This window comes from Myotis lucifugus, unplaced genomic scaffold (genome assembly GCF_000147115.1).
Source record: "Myotis lucifugus unplaced genomic scaffold, Myoluc2.0 scaffold_106, whole genome shotgun sequence".
NCBI lineage: Eukaryota > Metazoa > Chordata > Mammalia > Chiroptera > Vespertilionidae > Myotis > Myotis lucifugus.
In genome coordinates, this window is record NW_005871154.1 from 250,416 (window position 1) to 269,949 (window position 19,534).

At 36.0% G+C, this 19,534-nt stretch overlaps 1 protein-coding gene across 2 annotated transcripts in view; it reads right to left on the reverse strand.

The window, feature by feature from the left end:
• NAALAD2 (N-acetylated alpha-linked acidic dipeptidase 2) overlaps positions 1-19,534 on the reverse strand; it is a 47,054-nt gene that overhangs the window by 6,043 nt on the left and 21,477 nt on the right. For both annotated transcript variants that reach the window (XM_006092869.3, XM_023757361.1), the window contains exons 7-18: positions 17,206-17,299; positions 16,125-16,223; positions 11,422-11,507; positions 11,025-11,144; positions 10,844-10,926; positions 8,749-8,812; positions 7,788-7,855; positions 5,448-5,539; positions 4,233-4,323; positions 2,599-2,863; positions 453-534; positions 210-302 (exon numbers count right to left, since the gene is read on the reverse strand). In XM_006092869.3, coding sequence (XP_006092931.2) covers positions 210-302; positions 453-534; positions 2,599-2,863; positions 4,233-4,323; positions 5,448-5,539; positions 7,788-7,855; positions 8,749-8,812; positions 10,844-10,926; positions 11,025-11,144; positions 11,422-11,507; positions 16,125-16,223; positions 17,206-17,299 — 1,237 coding nt within the window. The remainder of the gene's footprint in view (positions 1-209; positions 303-452; positions 535-2,598; positions 2,864-4,232; positions 4,324-5,447; positions 5,540-7,787; positions 7,856-8,748; positions 8,813-10,843; positions 10,927-11,024; positions 11,145-11,421; positions 11,508-16,124; positions 16,224-17,205; positions 17,300-19,534) is intronic.

A 19,534-nucleotide genomic window follows, 5' to 3' on the forward strand; every position in this document is an offset into this window, starting at 1 on the left:
CATATGAGTTGTGAGATCCCTTTTGTTACGAAGAGTTCTTTTTTTAACTATCATGATTTACATCTACAGCAGAGCATAAACAACATGAAATTATACTGTTTTGCATAAACTTTTTCATGTTCCTCTCGATACACGTATTTACCTTCCACTCACATGATGGCAATAGTTGAAAGCAGTGTCCTTTAATGGAACACCTGCTCCTTCCTTACCTGTAGAACTTCCTCCCAGGTAAACCAAGGGGATCGATGAATGCTCTTTCCAGGAGCATCAGCTGGTCATTCACAATTCTCACTGCCATGGGACTTGGAGAACAAGAAACAGATCATTACACTCCTACCAGGGAGCCATATTTAAAAATATTAAATAAGGATAAGGCTGACCATAATTTGAGTAGCAGTGATTTAGCGCTGAATGCTTTAAAATAGCAGGGCAACTTTACATTGGAAACTTACTTGTTAAGATCCACTTCTGTAAGTCTTCTGTGGAAATCTGAAGCAGCCTCTGAGAAGTTTTGTACAGCAGAAAATAAGGCGTCTTTCCAAAGAAGAGAAGCAAGAGGGAAATAAGTATAAGCGCTTCATCTTTCAGAGGTTCGCTTCCCTGCCCTCCCATTCCAGGTTGAGATGACTGAATAATATTGAAACCATTTTTATACCGAGCCTCTGGCAGAGCCATGGAAATTGTTTAAAGTATTGTGACAAAGAAAGTGTCAGACAGAAAATGGCTAAATTGGTTCTTAAGAAAATAACTTTCAAGAATCTAGGGCATATATAATTCACACTGCTACTAAGGACAGTAAGCCCTCACTTCACATCATTGATAGGTACTGTAACTTTAAGCAAGGCAACATATAATGAAACCAGTTTTACCATAGGCTAATTGATATAAACTAGACTTAAGGTCCACAGGCATTTATCTGTGTTTTAATGAAACAACATTATTAGAGGACCTACTGGGTAGTACATTCAGTTTAAGTATATTCAATACAAAAAACAAGGTTTATTTAGCCCTAGATATTCTATAAACTTTCATTTTTGTTGCTGTTTTAAGCCACATATAAATCTAATAGATATTATGGGCACTAAGGACAAAGGGTTGAAATTTCAAAAGAAGCATAGAAATCAAGATAGATGAGAACTGAAATGTGTTGCTGGGATTTAGTGACACAGGTGAATGAAACTTTGGCAAGAGCAATTTCACTACAATAGTAGGAGCATGAAGACAGTGCAGTGGTTTGGTTAATGGGAGGTAAAGAACTGGAGGTGGGGAGTGTACATCATCCATTTCTTTTAAGACATTGGAGGGACTTTTTTTTTTTTCCTGGCACTAAATGAAAAATTTTGATTGTGAGGTAGGGCACATCAGGAGAGGAAATGTTTTTAAGATAGAAAAGATTATAATGTTTAAGATTGATAAAGAATCACTAATATGATATGGAAAATTTGGAAATATGGGGGAATATGGGGAGGAAGGTATTAATTAAGGACTAGGTCCTAGCTGTATGGTTTCTCTTATCAATTTGACTTATACAAATTCATAAAAGATAATTTGCCAAGAGGAAATCCGGGCATTTAGAACTGGATGCTGGATAGCCATAGACCTATGGATATCCATCTTGCTGTAGGCCCTGCTATGTCTATATTTTGTCTCTGTAATGTCTAAACACAGTTTTCTGTCTTTGCTTCATTTATTTCTAGATCTTAGTACCTGCTGCTCATCAGAACTTTCTGAAGAATACTAATTCTTATGTAATAATATTCAAAAGTCATTACTGACCTTTGTGCTCCTATGGCAGTACTTTCTGTGTATCTTTATAATAACTTGTCCCTTGCATTTTGTCTTCTTCCCCACATGAGACTAAGCTCTGAGGACAATGACTGTCTTAAACATCCATATGTAGTCCAGGAAATAACAATACTTGGTACACAATAGGCATTCAGTACAAATTTGATAATTACATTATATACTTAGAATAATAAACCAGTAATAATAGGTAACATTTATGAGCATTAAGTGTCAGTCACCATTGTTTCTGTGTCAACTGAATCTCCACAGCAATCTTGGAAACATCGTATATTGTTTTACCATTTCACTCATAAGAAAATTGACAACACACAGAGGGCTCAAGTAACTTTCCCAAGGTCACACAGTGAATAAATAGTAGAGCCAAGATATGAACCAAACCAATGCTACTCCACTGTTTTATCCATGTTTTGTAGAACAGCAACCACAAAATGGCCAGATGGACAATGAAAGAATGCTTAAAACTGTAAAAATAAAATAAAATCCTCCATGTAGACAAACATGCAGGAATAATTATGTAGTGGAATTGGTTTTCTCTACTTTCCAATATTTGTGTGATGGTATACTGCATCTATATATTAGTCTTATAACAGGGAAAACCCAACATTTGTAGCACTAACTTTAGCAAAATGGATTCAGCCTATAAATACCAAATTAAATCAGTCTTTACTAGATGTTAAATTTTTTTTTTCTAGAAGCCACAACTAATAAGTGAGGCAGGGATAAATTCCAGGGTGATACAAAATATCTTAAACCTCTTACAGATTATAGAATACCTGCTCAGTCATTTCTTACCAAATGATACTCCATGGTCTTTCAATTGTTGGTCGTGTTTCTTGGATAAATTGTAGATACTTGTTGCATAGTTTTTCAAAGCTTTTGCATAGTCTTGAATATTGAAAGGAATGATTTGAGAGTCTGCAAGCTCATAAACCAGTGCGCCTCGTAATTGAGCCACAGAGAGCTGTTTTTTAAACGTAGGGTCATAAAAATTTTCTACCAATTCAAACGTCTCATAAATTGTATGGTATACCGGGTAGCTGCTGTACTTCTCTGTTTTCTAAAGAAGGGGTGGGGGTAAGGGGGGGGCGGGGAGACCAAGTACAAACATTATATATTCAAACTGATTGCAGAAAATACAGCTGTATGGCACTCTGAGTTTTATTGCAATGAAGCAAAAAAGTTACCATTCATTATATAATTCATGTAATCTTCATTCAAAATACTGCTCGGAAATTCTCCTTATTGTATTTCTGATAAGATTAAGGAGTTCATATCCAGTTGCAAAGGAGCACACTTGACAGTTGGGAATGAAAGGTCCTGGGCAGTTTAAGCTCCTTCCCTGTCCCCACAAACAGTGCATAACCAAATGCCATTCACCCTGTTTAAGTATTACCGTTATAAAAACATCTCATGGTGGTATTCTATGTAAATATTTTTTTTATTTCTTAGGTCTTACTTAACTTTAGTTTTTATGTATCTTCACTGCTATCAGGCTGTCATTTTCACTGCTTTTAGTTATCACTAAAAGGAATATCCTTCTGTCTAGTTGGTTTTTAATTTGCATTGTCTTAGTAATTAGGTAACATTGTTCAGAATGATGACAGTATAAAAACGAAAGGGCAATGAAAGAGGCAAAGTATTAATGAGTATCACTATACAAATGTATGCCTTGGAGTTATTCTACTTCATTCTTAGTTGTATTCTATATAAGCAAGATGTTATATTGCAAATATGATTTGAAAATTATTAAAATCTGACAAATCTACTCAGCTCCTGCCAATTTGCAAAGCTATACATTGCTTTTCTTCACTCTAAGATTCAGTGTGATTTATGATAATTTATAACATAGGCAAGCAAACATGTTTTATATTGGCATATCTAAGTACTTGCATATCATCAATGTGTTTGAATGGCGATCATGCAAACCAGGATCAAGTTAAAAATTAAAAGAAACCTGTTTTGTTGCCTATTCAAGAGCTTGGACGCAAATGACAGGCAGTATGGAAATGTGAAGAGAGGCTTGTAACAAAGAATCTTAGCTGCATTCCCTGTAAGAGAAATGTTCTCCACCGGCACATTTTCTCCAGGAAAAGCACATCAAAACCTACCAGACTAGGAGCGTGAGATTTCCAACAACACCTGTGTCAGGAAAAGGATGTGAACTACTACTTAATACTGATCACTAGCTAAGTTCCTGACATTATTCGGCCAACTACTATAGCACTGAATAACTGGCAATGAAAATCACAAAACAAGCCAAATTACTATCTAATCCATTTGCAAAGGGGCCTGCAGTCTGTGTCTATCCCTGAGATTCTTTACAGTCTACATGTCCACCTGGTGCCTGTACCAAACAGTGAAATGACAGAATTCTTAACAAAAAGGATGTGGATGAGGTACTATGTATCCAAAATAAAATGGCTTACCCTATTCTTAGTGTAACGGGCTCTGCCTGACGCAATGCCAAGTCTCTGAAAATAAGCTTCAAAATCGCTTCCAGATCCCAGCTTGTTGATTCTAGATGCAGAATAGAAATACATACACATACAGAGAGAGAATGCATAAGTAATATGAGGTTAAATAGATGGGGCAGTGAATCCCATCCCAAGAATAGAAGGAATTTAATGGCACATTTATAGGATTTAGGAAAAGGTGTACCACCCCAAGACACTTTGGTGCTATCTGCTGGATATTGGTGTGATAAACATAAATCTGCATTGACCACAACCAGAGCTTAGCAATGCCACCAAAGGCGGCAGTCTACTGACTGCTGTCTTCCATGTTTTCTGCATTTATGGTATTTGTTTAGAGGGGAAAATAAGATATGGTTCCTGCCCTCAGAATTATGGACTAATCAGAAAATGGCAATGAGGAAGTCTAATTACAGTATATTTCTTTGCATATAATTAAGAAACCACTATGCATATACATATGTATTACATGTAATACTGTAATCACATGGAAAACTAGTCATAATAGAACAGAATATAAAATTACATATGCATGAAGAACCTAACTATGTTTTTTTTCTATTTAAGTATGTGAAACATTTATAATGGAAACACATTTAAACTTTCACAGATGTATTTGGAATATGGAATGAAGCCATAAACCACATCATCTGCTGCTTTTAGAAATAGCATTGAAGTAGAAAATAAAAAATGAATTCAGGAAAACTGCTGTATGAGATGAACTAAGAAATACATTAATACTTAAAGTCTAAGTTGGTTAACAGGTATGATTAACAATTTGGTAGTTACTGATAATGCCCATTAATAAATTTAGAAACTAATAATCCATTTGTTTTTTAACTTCATCTTTATCATTTGAAGTTATAATGTTAAGTATTCAATACATGTCTAAATGAAATTTTGTATAAGAATGCAAAATAATGCTTAATAATGGAGCAAAATAATCTTGACTAAAATCTTGTGAAACTAGATCGCTGCTCTACTGTGGGTTAAAAGCCATGGCTGTTCTGTCTGATCAGCATATCAAAGGCCGCACAGAGGAATCCTGTAGGATTGTCTTGACTCAGATTGTTGGTGAGGCACCTGCGCATTGCATGCCTGGGGAAAACAAGGGGCACGGGGAATTCATAATCTATCCTGTGGCAGAAAATGTACAAACAAGTAACTTACCTAGGAAGGTTTGTATTTTCAGAGGAAGGGTCCTTTTCCAACCAGCTTTCATAAAGAGATTTACCCTGAAAACCGTCATCGGGGCTGGAGATCTGGAAAGAAATACTGGGAATTAGAAGCAGAAGCAACTACATTTATGCCAACATAAAACCACATGTTAACATCAACTTCTAACTATATGTATGCTGATGTAGAAAAATATGCTTCTGGAAATAGGAAGAAAAATATCCAGCCCAAATTCTTGTTTATGATGCCTGCCTATTGGTAATTTTGCCTAATAACTAGGATAAAGTTTTCTGCTTATTTTAGTAAATTTTTACATAGAGGTTCGTATTTTTAATAAATGTCATTTGGCAATTTAAATTCCTTTTAATAGGAAGTACTGGGGGAGGGAATTAGATATATTTACTTTAGAGTAAATTGTTTTTGTCTGGGAAGAATTGCAAGAGTCCTTGGGCAACAGATCCAGGTTATGAAGCTGAGCTTGAAACTGTCACTATAAACCTTAGGTTTGTCACCAACCCTGGTGGTGGGTGAAAAGGAATGTTATTTTAGAAAGTCTGATTATATTTTAGTAAAGCTGGGATTTGATATGTCTACATAACCTCAGATTTCTATTTGGGAATATTAAGAGCCTCTGTGTATACATAAACATTTTTATTATCCTCATTAAAAGAATACTTACAAACTTACACTTTGCTTTTCTTTGCTCTCAGAAAAAGCAGGGGCATGTGTTGGAAAAATGTGTTTGTGGAGTCTAACATCTAACCATCTCTATTTTAGATCCATATTATCTATCACACGTTTTGGTTGACGTTTGTTCATTTATAACTGCTTTGTTCAAAAATGGACCCAAGGCAGACACTACTTATCAGCTCAGACACCTTTGGTGTCTTGCTTTAAACCCTAATTTTCTTACCTGTGGAAATGGGGAGAATGGTGCCCATCTCAACTTAATCATCTCTGCTGTCTTCTCTGGCCTTTATACAGAGTTGGTTATTCCCTCATCACCACATAGGAGGTCTTCAGCATACAGTCGAGTTACTGCACAGAGGCTTCCCCTCCCTGCTAGCGTGCTGCAGGGAAGTTCTGCTCATTTCCAGACAACTGCCTGGGATCTACTCAGCTCCTGCCAATTTGCAATAGCTGAGGTCCTGCTCCAGTTCCTACAATCTGCTTGGGTCAATTTCCCTGCAAAATTATTGTCTGGAATCAAGTCATCTCCGTCTCACACTAACCAGAACCCTGTCCGTTGGGCACCCGGGATCAGATTTTTCTGTCTCGGCTATATGCACTGTCATAGTAGCTGTCCCTCCTCCATTGCATGGACACCTTGTCCCTTTCTTCTATCAGACGGAGGCTCTTCTCTTAAGCTCAGCCCTCCCAGCCCGGCCAGTGTAGCTCAGTGGTTGAGCATCAACCTATGAACCAGGAGATCATGGTTCTGTTCCTGGTCAAGGCCCAGGTTGTGGGCTCGATACCCAGTAAGGGGCGTGCAAGAATATGTTTCTCCCCCTCCCTCTCCAAAATCAAAAAATATATATATTTTAAAATGGGTTGGGGGAAGCTCAGCCTCCCCACCACCTTACCTTATAACACACATTAGAGGTTGATAAGCTTGTAATCATCTGCTTACAGGAAAATAAAGGAGTCCTTTTTCTACTGAGTTTTGGTAGAATTGTCATGCATCTTCCCACAAAGTACTTTGTGCTTAGGTCCTACTGAGCTACCTCCGGGTCAGGAAGTATGTTCTTTCACCCACGTCTTTTGAGAGATCTGTGTCCTCTGCTTACGCCTTCTCCCTCACCTTCACATCCTTCCGTTCTACAGCCTAAGCATTAATTATTCTGTAAACATCCCCTGTTGCTTCCCAACTTCCCCAGCTACCCTGGGACTTTAGGTTCTCTTCCGTAACTGTTCATCATTGTATAGAATACCCAATATTCCAGGGAACTGTAATTCCTCATTTATGGGTCTTTATCCTCTCTAGATTACAAAGTATTTGGATTCAGTGACCTTGTCATTTTATCATTGTTGCTATAATTTATTTTATGGGACCTGGTAACTAGTGACCACTCAATAAATATTTGTTGAATGAATGAGCAGCCAAGGCAATCTCTGAACCAGCTCAGTGGACAATACAAACTTATTAGAACAGAGACACTAGCAATACTGTCTTAATTGTAATGTCACATAGTGTATTAGAGATCTTTGTTCTGACTTATTATTTACACAAATCAGCTATGTCTGTCACCAGTTTAAAAATAAGTACAGCTAGTTAAAAAAAACCTATTCGCTGTTCCATTCATCAGAAAACATAAGACAGATCTACTTGTATACCTCTTTTGTCAGTTTATACACCAATTGGTAAAGAAGGGGTGTACAGTCAACTCTGAGAGTATAATTGCCTGAAAAATAAAGCAGAGAATTTTAATACTTTCCAATGAAATTCCAATCTATATTTAATTTTAACTTTATTTTCTAATTATAACTATATAACAAATTTCAATGGGATCACTCCCTAGGAATTAAAAATAGGGTGGAGCCCTGGCCAGATGGTTGATTAGAGCATTGTCCTGATATGCCAAGGTTGTGGGTTCAATCCCCAGGCAGGGCACAAAAATCAACCAATGAATTAATAAGTGGAACAACAAATTGATCTATCTCTCATGCCCCCCTTCTTTCTAAAAACCAATAAAAAAATTTAGGCTGGAAATAGTTCTTCAGGAGCAAGAGAGACTGCAGTGCACTCTTCACAGAAGGTATAAGTGGACTTTGGTGGCTAGGACAGCAGCTCCCATGTCATAAGGGTCATTAGTGCAGTGTCTCTTATAGGGTGTTTAGTGGGGGGAAAAATATATATATAATGGTAAGGCTACAGCATTCATTCAATTAGTATATAGCAAGACATTAGACAACAGCATGTTTAGAGAGAGTGGAAGAGAGGGATAGAGACAGAAACTTGATGTGAGAAGGGCACATTGATTGGGTTGCCTCCCACATGCGCCCCGACCAGAGCTGGGGATAGAACCTGCAACCAATGTACATGCCCTTGACCAGAGTCAAACCCTGGACCCTTCAGTCTGTGGGCCAACGCTCTAGCCACTGAGCCAAACCAGCTAGGACCAGAAAGTATTTCTGTGTGAAATATTCTGTAAACCACCTCTTCTGAAATATTTTAGCCAAATTCTTTTAATACCTCTGGAAGGACGTAGTTAATACTGGAGTTTTAAATAGGAATCCAAATGGTAAATATTCTAAAGAAATTAGGCTCGATAGCTTAGTTATACATTAAATGTACCTTCAATCGATGAATCTGAGTTGACATAAGCGATGCTTCTCTCCTGGAGTGTTTTTGCATTCTCCTAAAATTGAAGCAAAGTTGTTACTTAATTCATAGTATTACAATTGTGGGAATGGAGACAAAATAAACGAGTATAAAAGTAGTCTTCAAATACTTTATGAATCAAATACCTATGCCTTTGACCATAATTTCTAAAAAATGCTGATAACTGGTTGGTTGACAACAACATAAATGAAATTAAAACAAGTAAGAAAAAGATTATGCTGCTGTAGATATTTATTTACAGCAATAGAGGCATCCCCAGAGAAAAAGTACTTTCAAAGTGTGGTTCTTTGATTCCCTAAACCAGACAGAATATGAAGGGGCGAGGCTCCCAGATTCTGGGCCCCACCCCAGACCTAAGAATTGCTGAAAGCAAGGCCTGGAAATCTGTATTTTCCAAAAGGTGCCCTGGCAATGCACTGAAGTTTGAGATCCACTAATAATGGATACCCACATAAATGTATCATTTTAAGTGAAAAATAAGGAAGTACAAAAAAATTGAAAAATTGAAAACTTCATTTATTTTTTAAAGATAATTAGAAAATATGATGAACAAAAAAAGAGAGAGAAAGAGGAAGGCACCCCCCCACCAAGAAAGATTATGTAGAGAAGATGAATGTCACACACAGATGGGAATATGCGAGAGCACCCTTTACTTCTCTCTCACTGCCTTATTTATAAGAACTTATAATAAAAAACATTTAAAGCTGTGAGAGGTTATGGCACAAATGAGGACTGCCACTTCTCTGCACTGCCCACACAGGCCACACGATAGTTACCTCTGCTATGGGTAAATATAGGGTTGGAGTTTCCATTATAACAGTTAAATTAGAAATAAGGAAGATTTTTTAATTAAATAAAGTATGCTGTTGAATATGATGAAAAATATGGTAGAAAACTAGAAACTGTTGAAATTGTCTTTTCACCAAGTATTTAAATTAATGCAAAGCATAGTATTTTATATCTTAGATTTCTTTGATCTTTATTTTAAGCTGCTAAAATTATAGAGACGTATTTATGTATACATATAGTCACATGAAATTACATATTTCTAAATGTAAATGACCTTAATAAAATTTGATTAAATAGTCAACTTTCAAAAAGCATGTTTGTAAAAGCAATGTAATAATAAAACTTTGTGATATAAAAATGAGTCAAAAGGATAAGTGTTAGACCGGTAACTGTGTGTGTGATTTTACCCCCATACTGATTTGAGTCATATTATTTTAAAGTAAAGTTAAGAGAAAGTGAGTCAGGAGGAAAGCATTTTAAGAACTAGAGCCAATGTCAAGAAATGTTTGACATGTTTCAAACAACCCTATGAAATCTGGACTTATAAAAGATACACAGAGGAAAGTAGAGGGAGAGTAAGTGCTTATATAGTGCACATGCTTTTATAAGAATTGTGAGCTTACCTTGTACATTTAAGAACTTAGTTACTTGACAGAGAGGCTAAGGGGAAAAGATGAAAGAAGGTGGCCTAGGAGAGACACTAAAGGATAAAGCATTAAGAGCCAGTCACAAATGGAAATCATATCCAAAGAAAAAATAAATCTCAGAAATTCTAAAGTAAGGCAGTTAACTAAAGTAATTCTATGTACAAAATTACCACATATTCAACCATCTGGCACTTCTGTGAACAGTAAAATATACACATGGTTGCAATTTTATATGGAGTCTATACATGTGAAATTATAAGCAAAGTCAAGACATCTTAATAGAACCTCTTGTTTTCTTAGAAGAATTCCAAGGAAACATCAAACACTTGAAAAGTTACTCTAGGAATCTGTATGAGTTTTTAGATAAGTCAATTCACTTGTCAGAAACAGCTCATTAGTTTTGACTATTTTCTGAACTTAAGAGATTTTAAGAGGTTATTCTGTCTTGCCAAACTGATGTGAAAATAAAAACAAACTCTAGTTCTTAAGTTCTCTTGAGACTTTCGACTATCTCCAAATTAAAACCACATTAGGCAGTGGAATCTATTTGTGGACATCCTGAGGCACAGATACTTGTTCCCGGTTGACCAAGAAAATAAGAACTTGTTTACCTCAGCCCATTCTGTGGATCCCAGAAGTCCAAATTCTTCTGCGTCCCAGCTGGCGAAAATGATAGTTCTCCGAGGTCTCCATCCTGTAATCATTGTTAACACACACAGTTAGGCACACCTGCCTAGAATGAAGGAGAAGCGGTGCGTCACCTTTTGTCCTCACCCACCAAACATCACTTACCTCTACTCATCAGTTTTCCAAAACTCTGAGCAATTTCTTGTAAAGCAGCAGTGCCAGTGGTTGGGTCAATACCTCCAAACACCCAGGAATCCCGATGACCTCCCAGAATAACATACCTGTCTGGAAAAGAATGTGTTCAAAAGAACAACTTTGAATGCATTATAAATAGTTGTAATTTACATGTTTTTTAAGTTAAATTTCCTCTTGCTTGAGTTTCCTCCATAGGAAAACATTAACGCTACAAGGGAGAGTCTTATTTTAGATTAGCACAAATATTTTTTCAAATGTAGTTGTTTTATATCAGCCAAAGAAAACATCAAATGTTGAGTAAAATGATCTTCTCTCACTCTTTTAATGTTTGTAGAAACAAAGTGCTTTTAAAAATTCTCAGACTCACCGGGTTCCACAGATCCTCTGATAGTTCCGATTACGTTGTAAATCCTTGTAATTTTATTGTTATTATGAACATGCATTTTAACCTTCCTAGAATTTCAAAAGGAATAAATCACATAGAGCATTATCTCTAAAAGCTTTCTTTCAACATTTAATTATGAAACATATCAGAAGTACAGAAAACTCTATAATTATAATAGTTCAATGAATTGCCATATAGCCACCACCTAAATTAAATAATGGTTAATATTGCTGAACCATTTGCAAGTTGCAGACATCATGACATTTTACTCCTAACTACTTACGCATGCACCTTACACTAAGATTTTAAAAACTCAATATTTTGCCCTAACTGTTTTGGCTCAGTGGATAGAGCATCAGCCTGTGGACTGAAAGGTCCCAGGTTCGATTCTGGTCAAGGGCATGTACCTTGGTTGCGGGCACATCCCCAGTAGGAGGTGTGCAAGAGGCAGCTGATCGATGTTTCTCATCGATGTTTCTAACTCTCTATCCCTCTCTCTTCCTCTGTAAAAAAATCAATAAAATATATATATTTTTAAAAAACTCAATATTTTATATTCTTCTTCCCTATAACTATATTGACATTTAATTAAAATTCAAAGTAGTCTATTATTCAAAATGTTTTGGGTATTCATTCTAAAATGTTAAGTATAGGCTACTTAATTACAAACAGAAGGAATACAGCCATTATGTATTTAAGGACAAGTAAGTCTTCTTACATGTGTCTTTGTATTTACATTAATTTCTGCTCTTTAATAGTTTTCTTCAAGATTATTGAAGTAGTGTATCAGTTAAAGAGCTGGCCCAGTGCTGCCAGTAAGAAGCATGACCGACTCTACGATTAAATGGAAATTGGGGAAGTGCCTATTAATATGTACAAGACAACCATACAGGCCATCACTGTTGATTCTGATTTGGGGAAATCTTTTAAATATTTATTCATGAATTATAATCAACTTAATTAGAATTCAAGGGAAAATACAAGCAATCAAAGACAAGGGAGAAATACATTCACATTTCATGAATCAAAAACGACATGGGAAATGCTGAGTCTTTTTCACAAGGGAACAAAATTTACCTATAGAGGGGTGCGGGGTGGGGGGAGTGGGGATCCCAGCAGTTTCTAATTTGTGGTTCATTTTTTAATGGAAGAACTAACAAGCTGTCAAAACCTATAAATTGTTAAGTGCAGATTCAGTTTTTTTCCCTTCAAAAGTATATTGCGCTTCTGACTGCATATTTAATTTATGTGCAATATTCAACTAAAATGCTTTTGGGGAAAACTGATCAACGGTTGATGTTTTCTTTTGTGTGTTTTTGTTTTTGTTTTTTTCATTTTAAGACATCAAGTAAAAGATTTATTTTTGCTGCTGATAAAAATGAATAGCAAAGCCCTAGCTGGTTTGGCTCAGTGGATAAAACATTGGCCTGCTGACTGAAGGGTCCCAGGTTTGATTCCGAACAAGTGCACATGCCCTGGTTGTGGGCTCCATCCCCAGTAGGGGGCGTGCAGGAGGCAGCCAATCAATGATTCTTATCATTGATGTTTCTATCTCTCCCCCTCTGAAATCAATAAAATATAGATATTTTTAAAATAGCAGGGGGGAAAAAGCAGAAACATGTTTCAATGTGTTTCTAAACATATGAGCCTAAAATCTATTAGTTAGAAACCCAAATTCATTGATATTATGTCACTAAATGAATTTAAAGAAAGTCAACAGTGAGGAATGAGAAAAAAAATCTGTTATTTTTAATTAGAAAAATTTATTTTAATGAACATGAACAGAGGCTATCTGCTCAGAAGAGCTCATCCACATTCACATCTTTAATTTTTATGTCTTTCTAATGTTTAGTACCACTGACTCCAAATGCCTAAATATCCACATGCTTTTCATGTTATCACTTCAAACTCATCATGTTCTAAATCAACTGAACTCTAGAATATAGGTTTATTTACTGCTGAATTCCCAGTACCCAGAATGGTGTGTGGGGTATAGAAAATGCTCAGTAAATATTTGTGAAATTTGCGGCCAGCATGGTTCCCTGGCTGAGCATCGACCTATAAACCAGGAGGTCATGGTTTGATTCCTGGTCAGGGAATATGCCTGGGTTGCTGCTTGGACCCCAGTGGGGGCCGTGCAGGAGGCAGCCAATCAGTGATACTCTCTCATCATTGATGTTTCTATCTCTCCCTCTTCCTCTTTGAAATCAATAAAAAAAATATTTTAAAAAATACTTTTTTTTAATACATTCCTGTAAGGAAAAATTAAGACCTCAGTTCATCCATCAGAGTTACCTCTGACTATTATTGTCCTTAGACAATTTTACAGCTCTGTAGAGACAGAAATTAACTTACAGAAACATGACTGTAATGCAGATAATCCACATCCACTGAAATGCACAATCTCCCTAGTGAACTTTAACTGACTTCCCTTCCCCACTGTGAACGAAATCTGTTTTTCTGCTGTTAAGTACACTCCTTTCAGCATCCTGATGAGCTGATGTTTTGGTATAAACTTTGAATTCTCCTTTGAATCAGTTTTAACTCCTTTCAAGTTCCCTTATTAATTAAATTCAATTTGGACACATGTTCATTTCATATTTGTGTAAGAATTGTGGTTTTACTTTTTCAAAAAAAAATCATCTTTTATCATTTTTGGATCCCAATGTGATGCACAATGAATTCACCTGGAAGACCAGGTATGGGCAGCTTCAACCCAGACATGTCTTTGGCTCTCTGAAGTAAATCCGAGTAGCAATAGAGTTCTAATTTCGCTGACTGACCATACCTATAATTTTTTTTCTGCTGATTGTGTTTTGTTTGTTTCTAGTTTGTTTATGGCACATAAATTATTCCCCAGTGGCAGCTGTGGCTAGGAATTTGATTTCATGTCCTGTCATTTGGTAATCTCTGTAAATGGATTATCAGATAATCAAGATCTCTTTGGGGTGAAATCTAACAGCAAATGTGTTTTTAGTAATTTTCTTTGTGTTTTTTGTCCATTTTGAGCTCAAATCAATTAAAACTTCTGCGCCCATGTTGAAGGAGGTCAGCCTTTTGCTATGTTGACCAGAGAATTTTTATGTTTTTGAGTTTTCCCTTGAACTGTGACTAAAAATAGAACTAAAGCAACATCTTTTCTGCTTTCTCTGTGGCTGTTTCTGTTTGTAAATTAAAAAGGCCTTTATCTTTCATTGTGTATGTTCTCTTACATCTGGAGGACATTAATAAATTAATAATAAAATCTTTATTTTTATATATCAAAGGAACTCTGTTCAGATTGAGTTATAGAGATAAATAAGCACTTATGTAAAAAATTCTAAACTGTCTATAAAATAAGGAAATTGAACTTCTAATACTTTGAAAGTTCTGAAATAAAAAGAATTAGCCCTGGCCTGGTAGCGCACTTGGCTAGAGCGTTGTCCCAATACGCCAAGGTTACGGGGTCAATCCCCAGTCAATGCACATAAAAGAAGCAACCAATTAAGCATAAATAAATGGAACAACAAATTGATGTTTCTTTTTCCCCTCCTTTCTTTAAAATCAATAATCAATAAATAAGAAATTACAGAAACTAAAAAACTCTAAGAATTCACACTGTTAATGTAAATTCTTAGCAACCAAAACTGATTAATGATCTTGGTTTAATAAAAACAGCTTTATCTTCCCTGATTTATCACTGTGACATGGCCTTTTCTCTCTGCATTTCAGGCAAATCAGACTCCTTCACATCTGACTGTGCCATGCTGTTCCACTGCTCTGTTCAAGCTGATCTCTCTCACTGGCAGTTCCTGCCTGTCTCGATTCAGTAGGAAATAAACTCTTTCTGTAAAATTAAGCTCAGTGAACACGTCCTCTTATCACTCCTCTGCACAACAGTGCTGTAATGTGTTAATAATAATTAAAATAAGTGTATTGAGCTCCACAATAATTATGTGCTTGCCCATTTGATTCACTTAACTCACCCAGTAAGTGATCAGTAATGGTGCCTCCTTTCTCTTTTACTCCTCTCCCTTAAGTTAACCTCGTGTTTCATACGTGTAACATTTTAAAAGTGATAGGGAAACTGTTTTAAAACTTTAAGTGAAAAGGAAAGTTAAAATAGTGAACCTATAACTCAAAAGTCTCAATTTTTGAGACTTTATGAAATAAATTTCTTCTACTACTGCTGTGATTCCCAAAGTGGGCGCTACCGCCCCCTGGTGGGCGCTGCAGCGATCCAGGGGGGCGGTGATGGCCACAGGTGCATTTGTTTTAACTTTTTTTGTATTACCTTTCTATTCTGAGTTCAATAAATAGTTTCATAATTTCAAACTTCAATGTTTCTAATTTACACCTTTCTTTACTATATTTTACGAAAAAGGTAGAAACATTAATACATATATCTTTCTGTTTAATTGCTATTAAAATTTAAAAAAAATTAATTTCCAGGGGGCGCTGAGTAATATTTTTTCTGGAAAGGGGGCGGTAGGCCAAATAAGTTTGGGAACCACTGTACTACTGGAAGAAATTTGATACATGATTCTGTACGTATTTCTTAAGTAATATGAAATGAACAGTTATTCATTATTTTAAAAAATGAGGAAAAGAAGATAAGCAAAATATACCTGGTAGAACAGTTATCTTGACATTTTCCCATTAAACACAGAATGCTTTTCCAGGCTACTAAAATACAGTGAAATTACCTGAAAGAAGCGCGCCCTGTGAAGCCCGGCCCGACATTGTAATCCACATTAAGACTTCCTTTCCAGCTGTCATCTGGTGAAGCCGTTCCTCCCATATGGCTGCCAGGAGAAAATGAAACACAGAAAAAGGCTGAGCATCACCATTTCTGAGAAAAAAATCATCAAGTGTGATAACGAGATACTCATTCATACACTTAACAGATACTTATTGAGCATTTACTAAGTGCCAGGGACTGTCCAAACTCCCTTCCCTTGTGGAGCTGACATTCTAAGGAGAGTCATAACCGAGACACATAAGCAAAACATTTCATGTGTTAGTGATAAGAGCTAAGGAAAAATATATAGAGGAAAAGGAAAGCTGTGGCCTCCTTTTGACTATATTTATGTAGGGATGCATTAGGTCCAAGAAATCCTAAAAATATGAAATACATGACTGTGCTAAGAACAAATTAATTTATAGAGAGGCCATGTAGTAGGTATTCATAAAGCAATTATTAAATGTTATTGATACAGGCTTTTAAAAATATATAGGCGATTTGAAAAGAAAAGGAACATTAATTATAGAATACATATAATAGCAGCAAACATTAATATAATGTTTACCATATTTTAGATACTTTACATGCATGATCTTTTCCACTTCTTATAATAATCCTATCAGGGAGGAGCTATTTCTGTCCTTGTTTTACAGATAAAGGAACTGAATCAAGAAAGATTGAGTAAATGGTCCAAGTTCACATATCCAAGTGGTGGGCAATATATTTTTAAAATGCAGGTCAAGTACAAATATCAAATGAATATTTAAGAAAATCCAACTGCTTCAAAAATCTCAAATCAGTATTTTTATCTCTGGGCATAGTTTTGCTTTTGAGACTCATTTGTAGCAAAAGAGTAATGTTTTCTTAGGCACTAAACTGACCGCATTTATGGGGGTAGGGGAAAAGGTGCGCTCTCTTATTCTACTTCAGAAGCTATTTTGATCTGATACTTTTAACATAATTAGGTTACATTGATTTTAGAATATCAAATGAACACATTAGTGCAAACTATCTTGATCTCATATCCAACAAGAAAACTGTACCGTAATAATATTTCTGCATCATTATATCCAATGGGATGTACAGGGATTTTGGGTATTCCTACTCCTTCTTCAACATCCAATCTAAAGGTGTACTCTGCAAAAATAAATTGCATAAAATGAAAACAATTGAAGAATCTGAGCCAGGGGTATAAAAATATTTTTTGTTACTATTGCAGATTTGCTATACATTTGACAGTATATTCAAACAAGGCCCAGTGCACAAAAATTCGTGCACTTGGAGGGTCCCTCAGCCTGGCCTGCACCCTCTCACAGTCCGGGACCCCTCAGGGGATGTCCACCTGCTGGCTTAGGCCTGCTCCCCCAGGGAACGGGCCTAACCTGTTAGATATCCTTAGCGCTGCCGCAGAGGCGGGAGAGGCTCCTGCCACTGCCACTGTGCTGGCCAGCCATGAGCAGGCTTCTGGTTGAGTGGAGCTCCCCCTGAGGAAGCGCACTGACCACTAGGGGGCAGCTCCTGCATTGAGCGTTTGCCCCCTGGTGTGTGCATCATAGCAACCTGTCATTCCTGGTCATCTGCTATTAGGGTCAATTTGCAATATTACCCTTTTATTATATAGGATTAAAGTTCTGCCCAAATCAATGATTGTTTTAACTAATATGATCTATTTAATTCAACAGTAAGAAATTAAACCATTTACATTCTAATTTAAAAATCAATTATAGGTATTGTAGATTCCCAAACTTGTTTTGATATTTCACACAATTCTCCTGAATTTTACAAGCATATTTTATTTTCTCAAGGTTATCCCGAATCCTTGGAGAAGCTTCAGTTAACCAGAAATCTAGAAAATGTGTCCGTATTCTGAAACTAGAAATAACTATAAAAAATTTAAAGGGAATTCAAGAGATCTTGGGAATAAGTGGTAAATCTCTTATTCAAACATAATATTCTCATTAAAGAAAGGTTGAAACATATTATCAGGCTTAAAAACCTCCTTGGGACTTTGTCCACCAAAATAGAATTTTATAACACTGAAACACCTATTTTAAAAGAAGGTGTCAAACAAATGACATCAGATTCTACCTTAAGAAACTAGAAAACAAAGATAAATTAAAAATCAGCAATAGGACAGAAAGATCAGTGCACAAATATAAGAAATAAGAAACAGAAAAATGATAGAGGTTATCAATAAAACTCAAAGATAGTCCTTTGAGAAGATCAATAAAACTGATAAATAAATCTTTAGCAAGATGGATCAGGAAAAATGAAAAGTACTTAATTGCTCATATCAGGTATAAAGAGAATATCACTCTAGTACCTGCAAACAAAAAAATAAGGATATTATGAACAACTCTATGCCCATAAATTCAATAACTTAGATGAAATGGACAAAAAATCCTTGAAGACACAAAACTATCAAAGCTCACTCAAGAATAAATAGATAACCTAAATAGACATATATATATTAAAGAAATTGAATTTGTAGTTAAAAGCATTTCTACAAACAAAACTTCAGGCCTGGTGGATCTACTGGGGAATTCTACCAAACATTCATAGACAAAATCAATTCGCTTCTTAGAATATGAGATAGTCACCAACTCATTCCATGAGGACAACATTAGTGACAACAAAATGAGGACTGAGATATTACAAGAAAACGAAGCTATAAGCTGATATCCCTCCTTGAGGACTACAGACTAATATTTTAACAAAATTTCAGCACAAATCCAGGAATATACCAATATATAAAAGGATAATGCAATGTGACCAACAAGGATCGAAAGGTTGGTTTAACATTTAAAAAATCAATCAATTTAACTTAAAGATAAATAGCTTATTTTTATTTCAATAGATGGAGTAAAAGCATTTGACAAAATCCAGCATACACTTCTAAATACGTGTGTTAAGATAAAAACTCTTCCCACATTACCACAGAGGTAAACTTCCTTAATCTGACCAAAACAATCTGTAAAAAACATACAGCCCAAATGGTTTGGCTCAGTGGATAGAGCGTCGGCCTGCAGACTAAAGGATTCCAGGTTCGATTCCCGTCAAGGCATATGCCGGATGCGGCTCGACCCCTCGCCCCCAGTATGGGCGTGGCAGGAAGCAGCCAGTCAATGATTCTCTCTCATCATTGATGTTTCTATTTCTCTCCCTCTCTGAAATCAATGAAAAAAATATATTACAAACAAACAAACATCCAGGATGGTATCACACTTAACAGAGAAAGACTTCTTAAGGCAGGAACAAGGCACAGATATTTGTTGCAATAAATTTTTAAAAAAATATATTTTATTGATTTTACAGAGAAGAAGGGAGAGGAAAGAGAGTTAGAAACATCGATGAGAAACATCGATCAGCTGC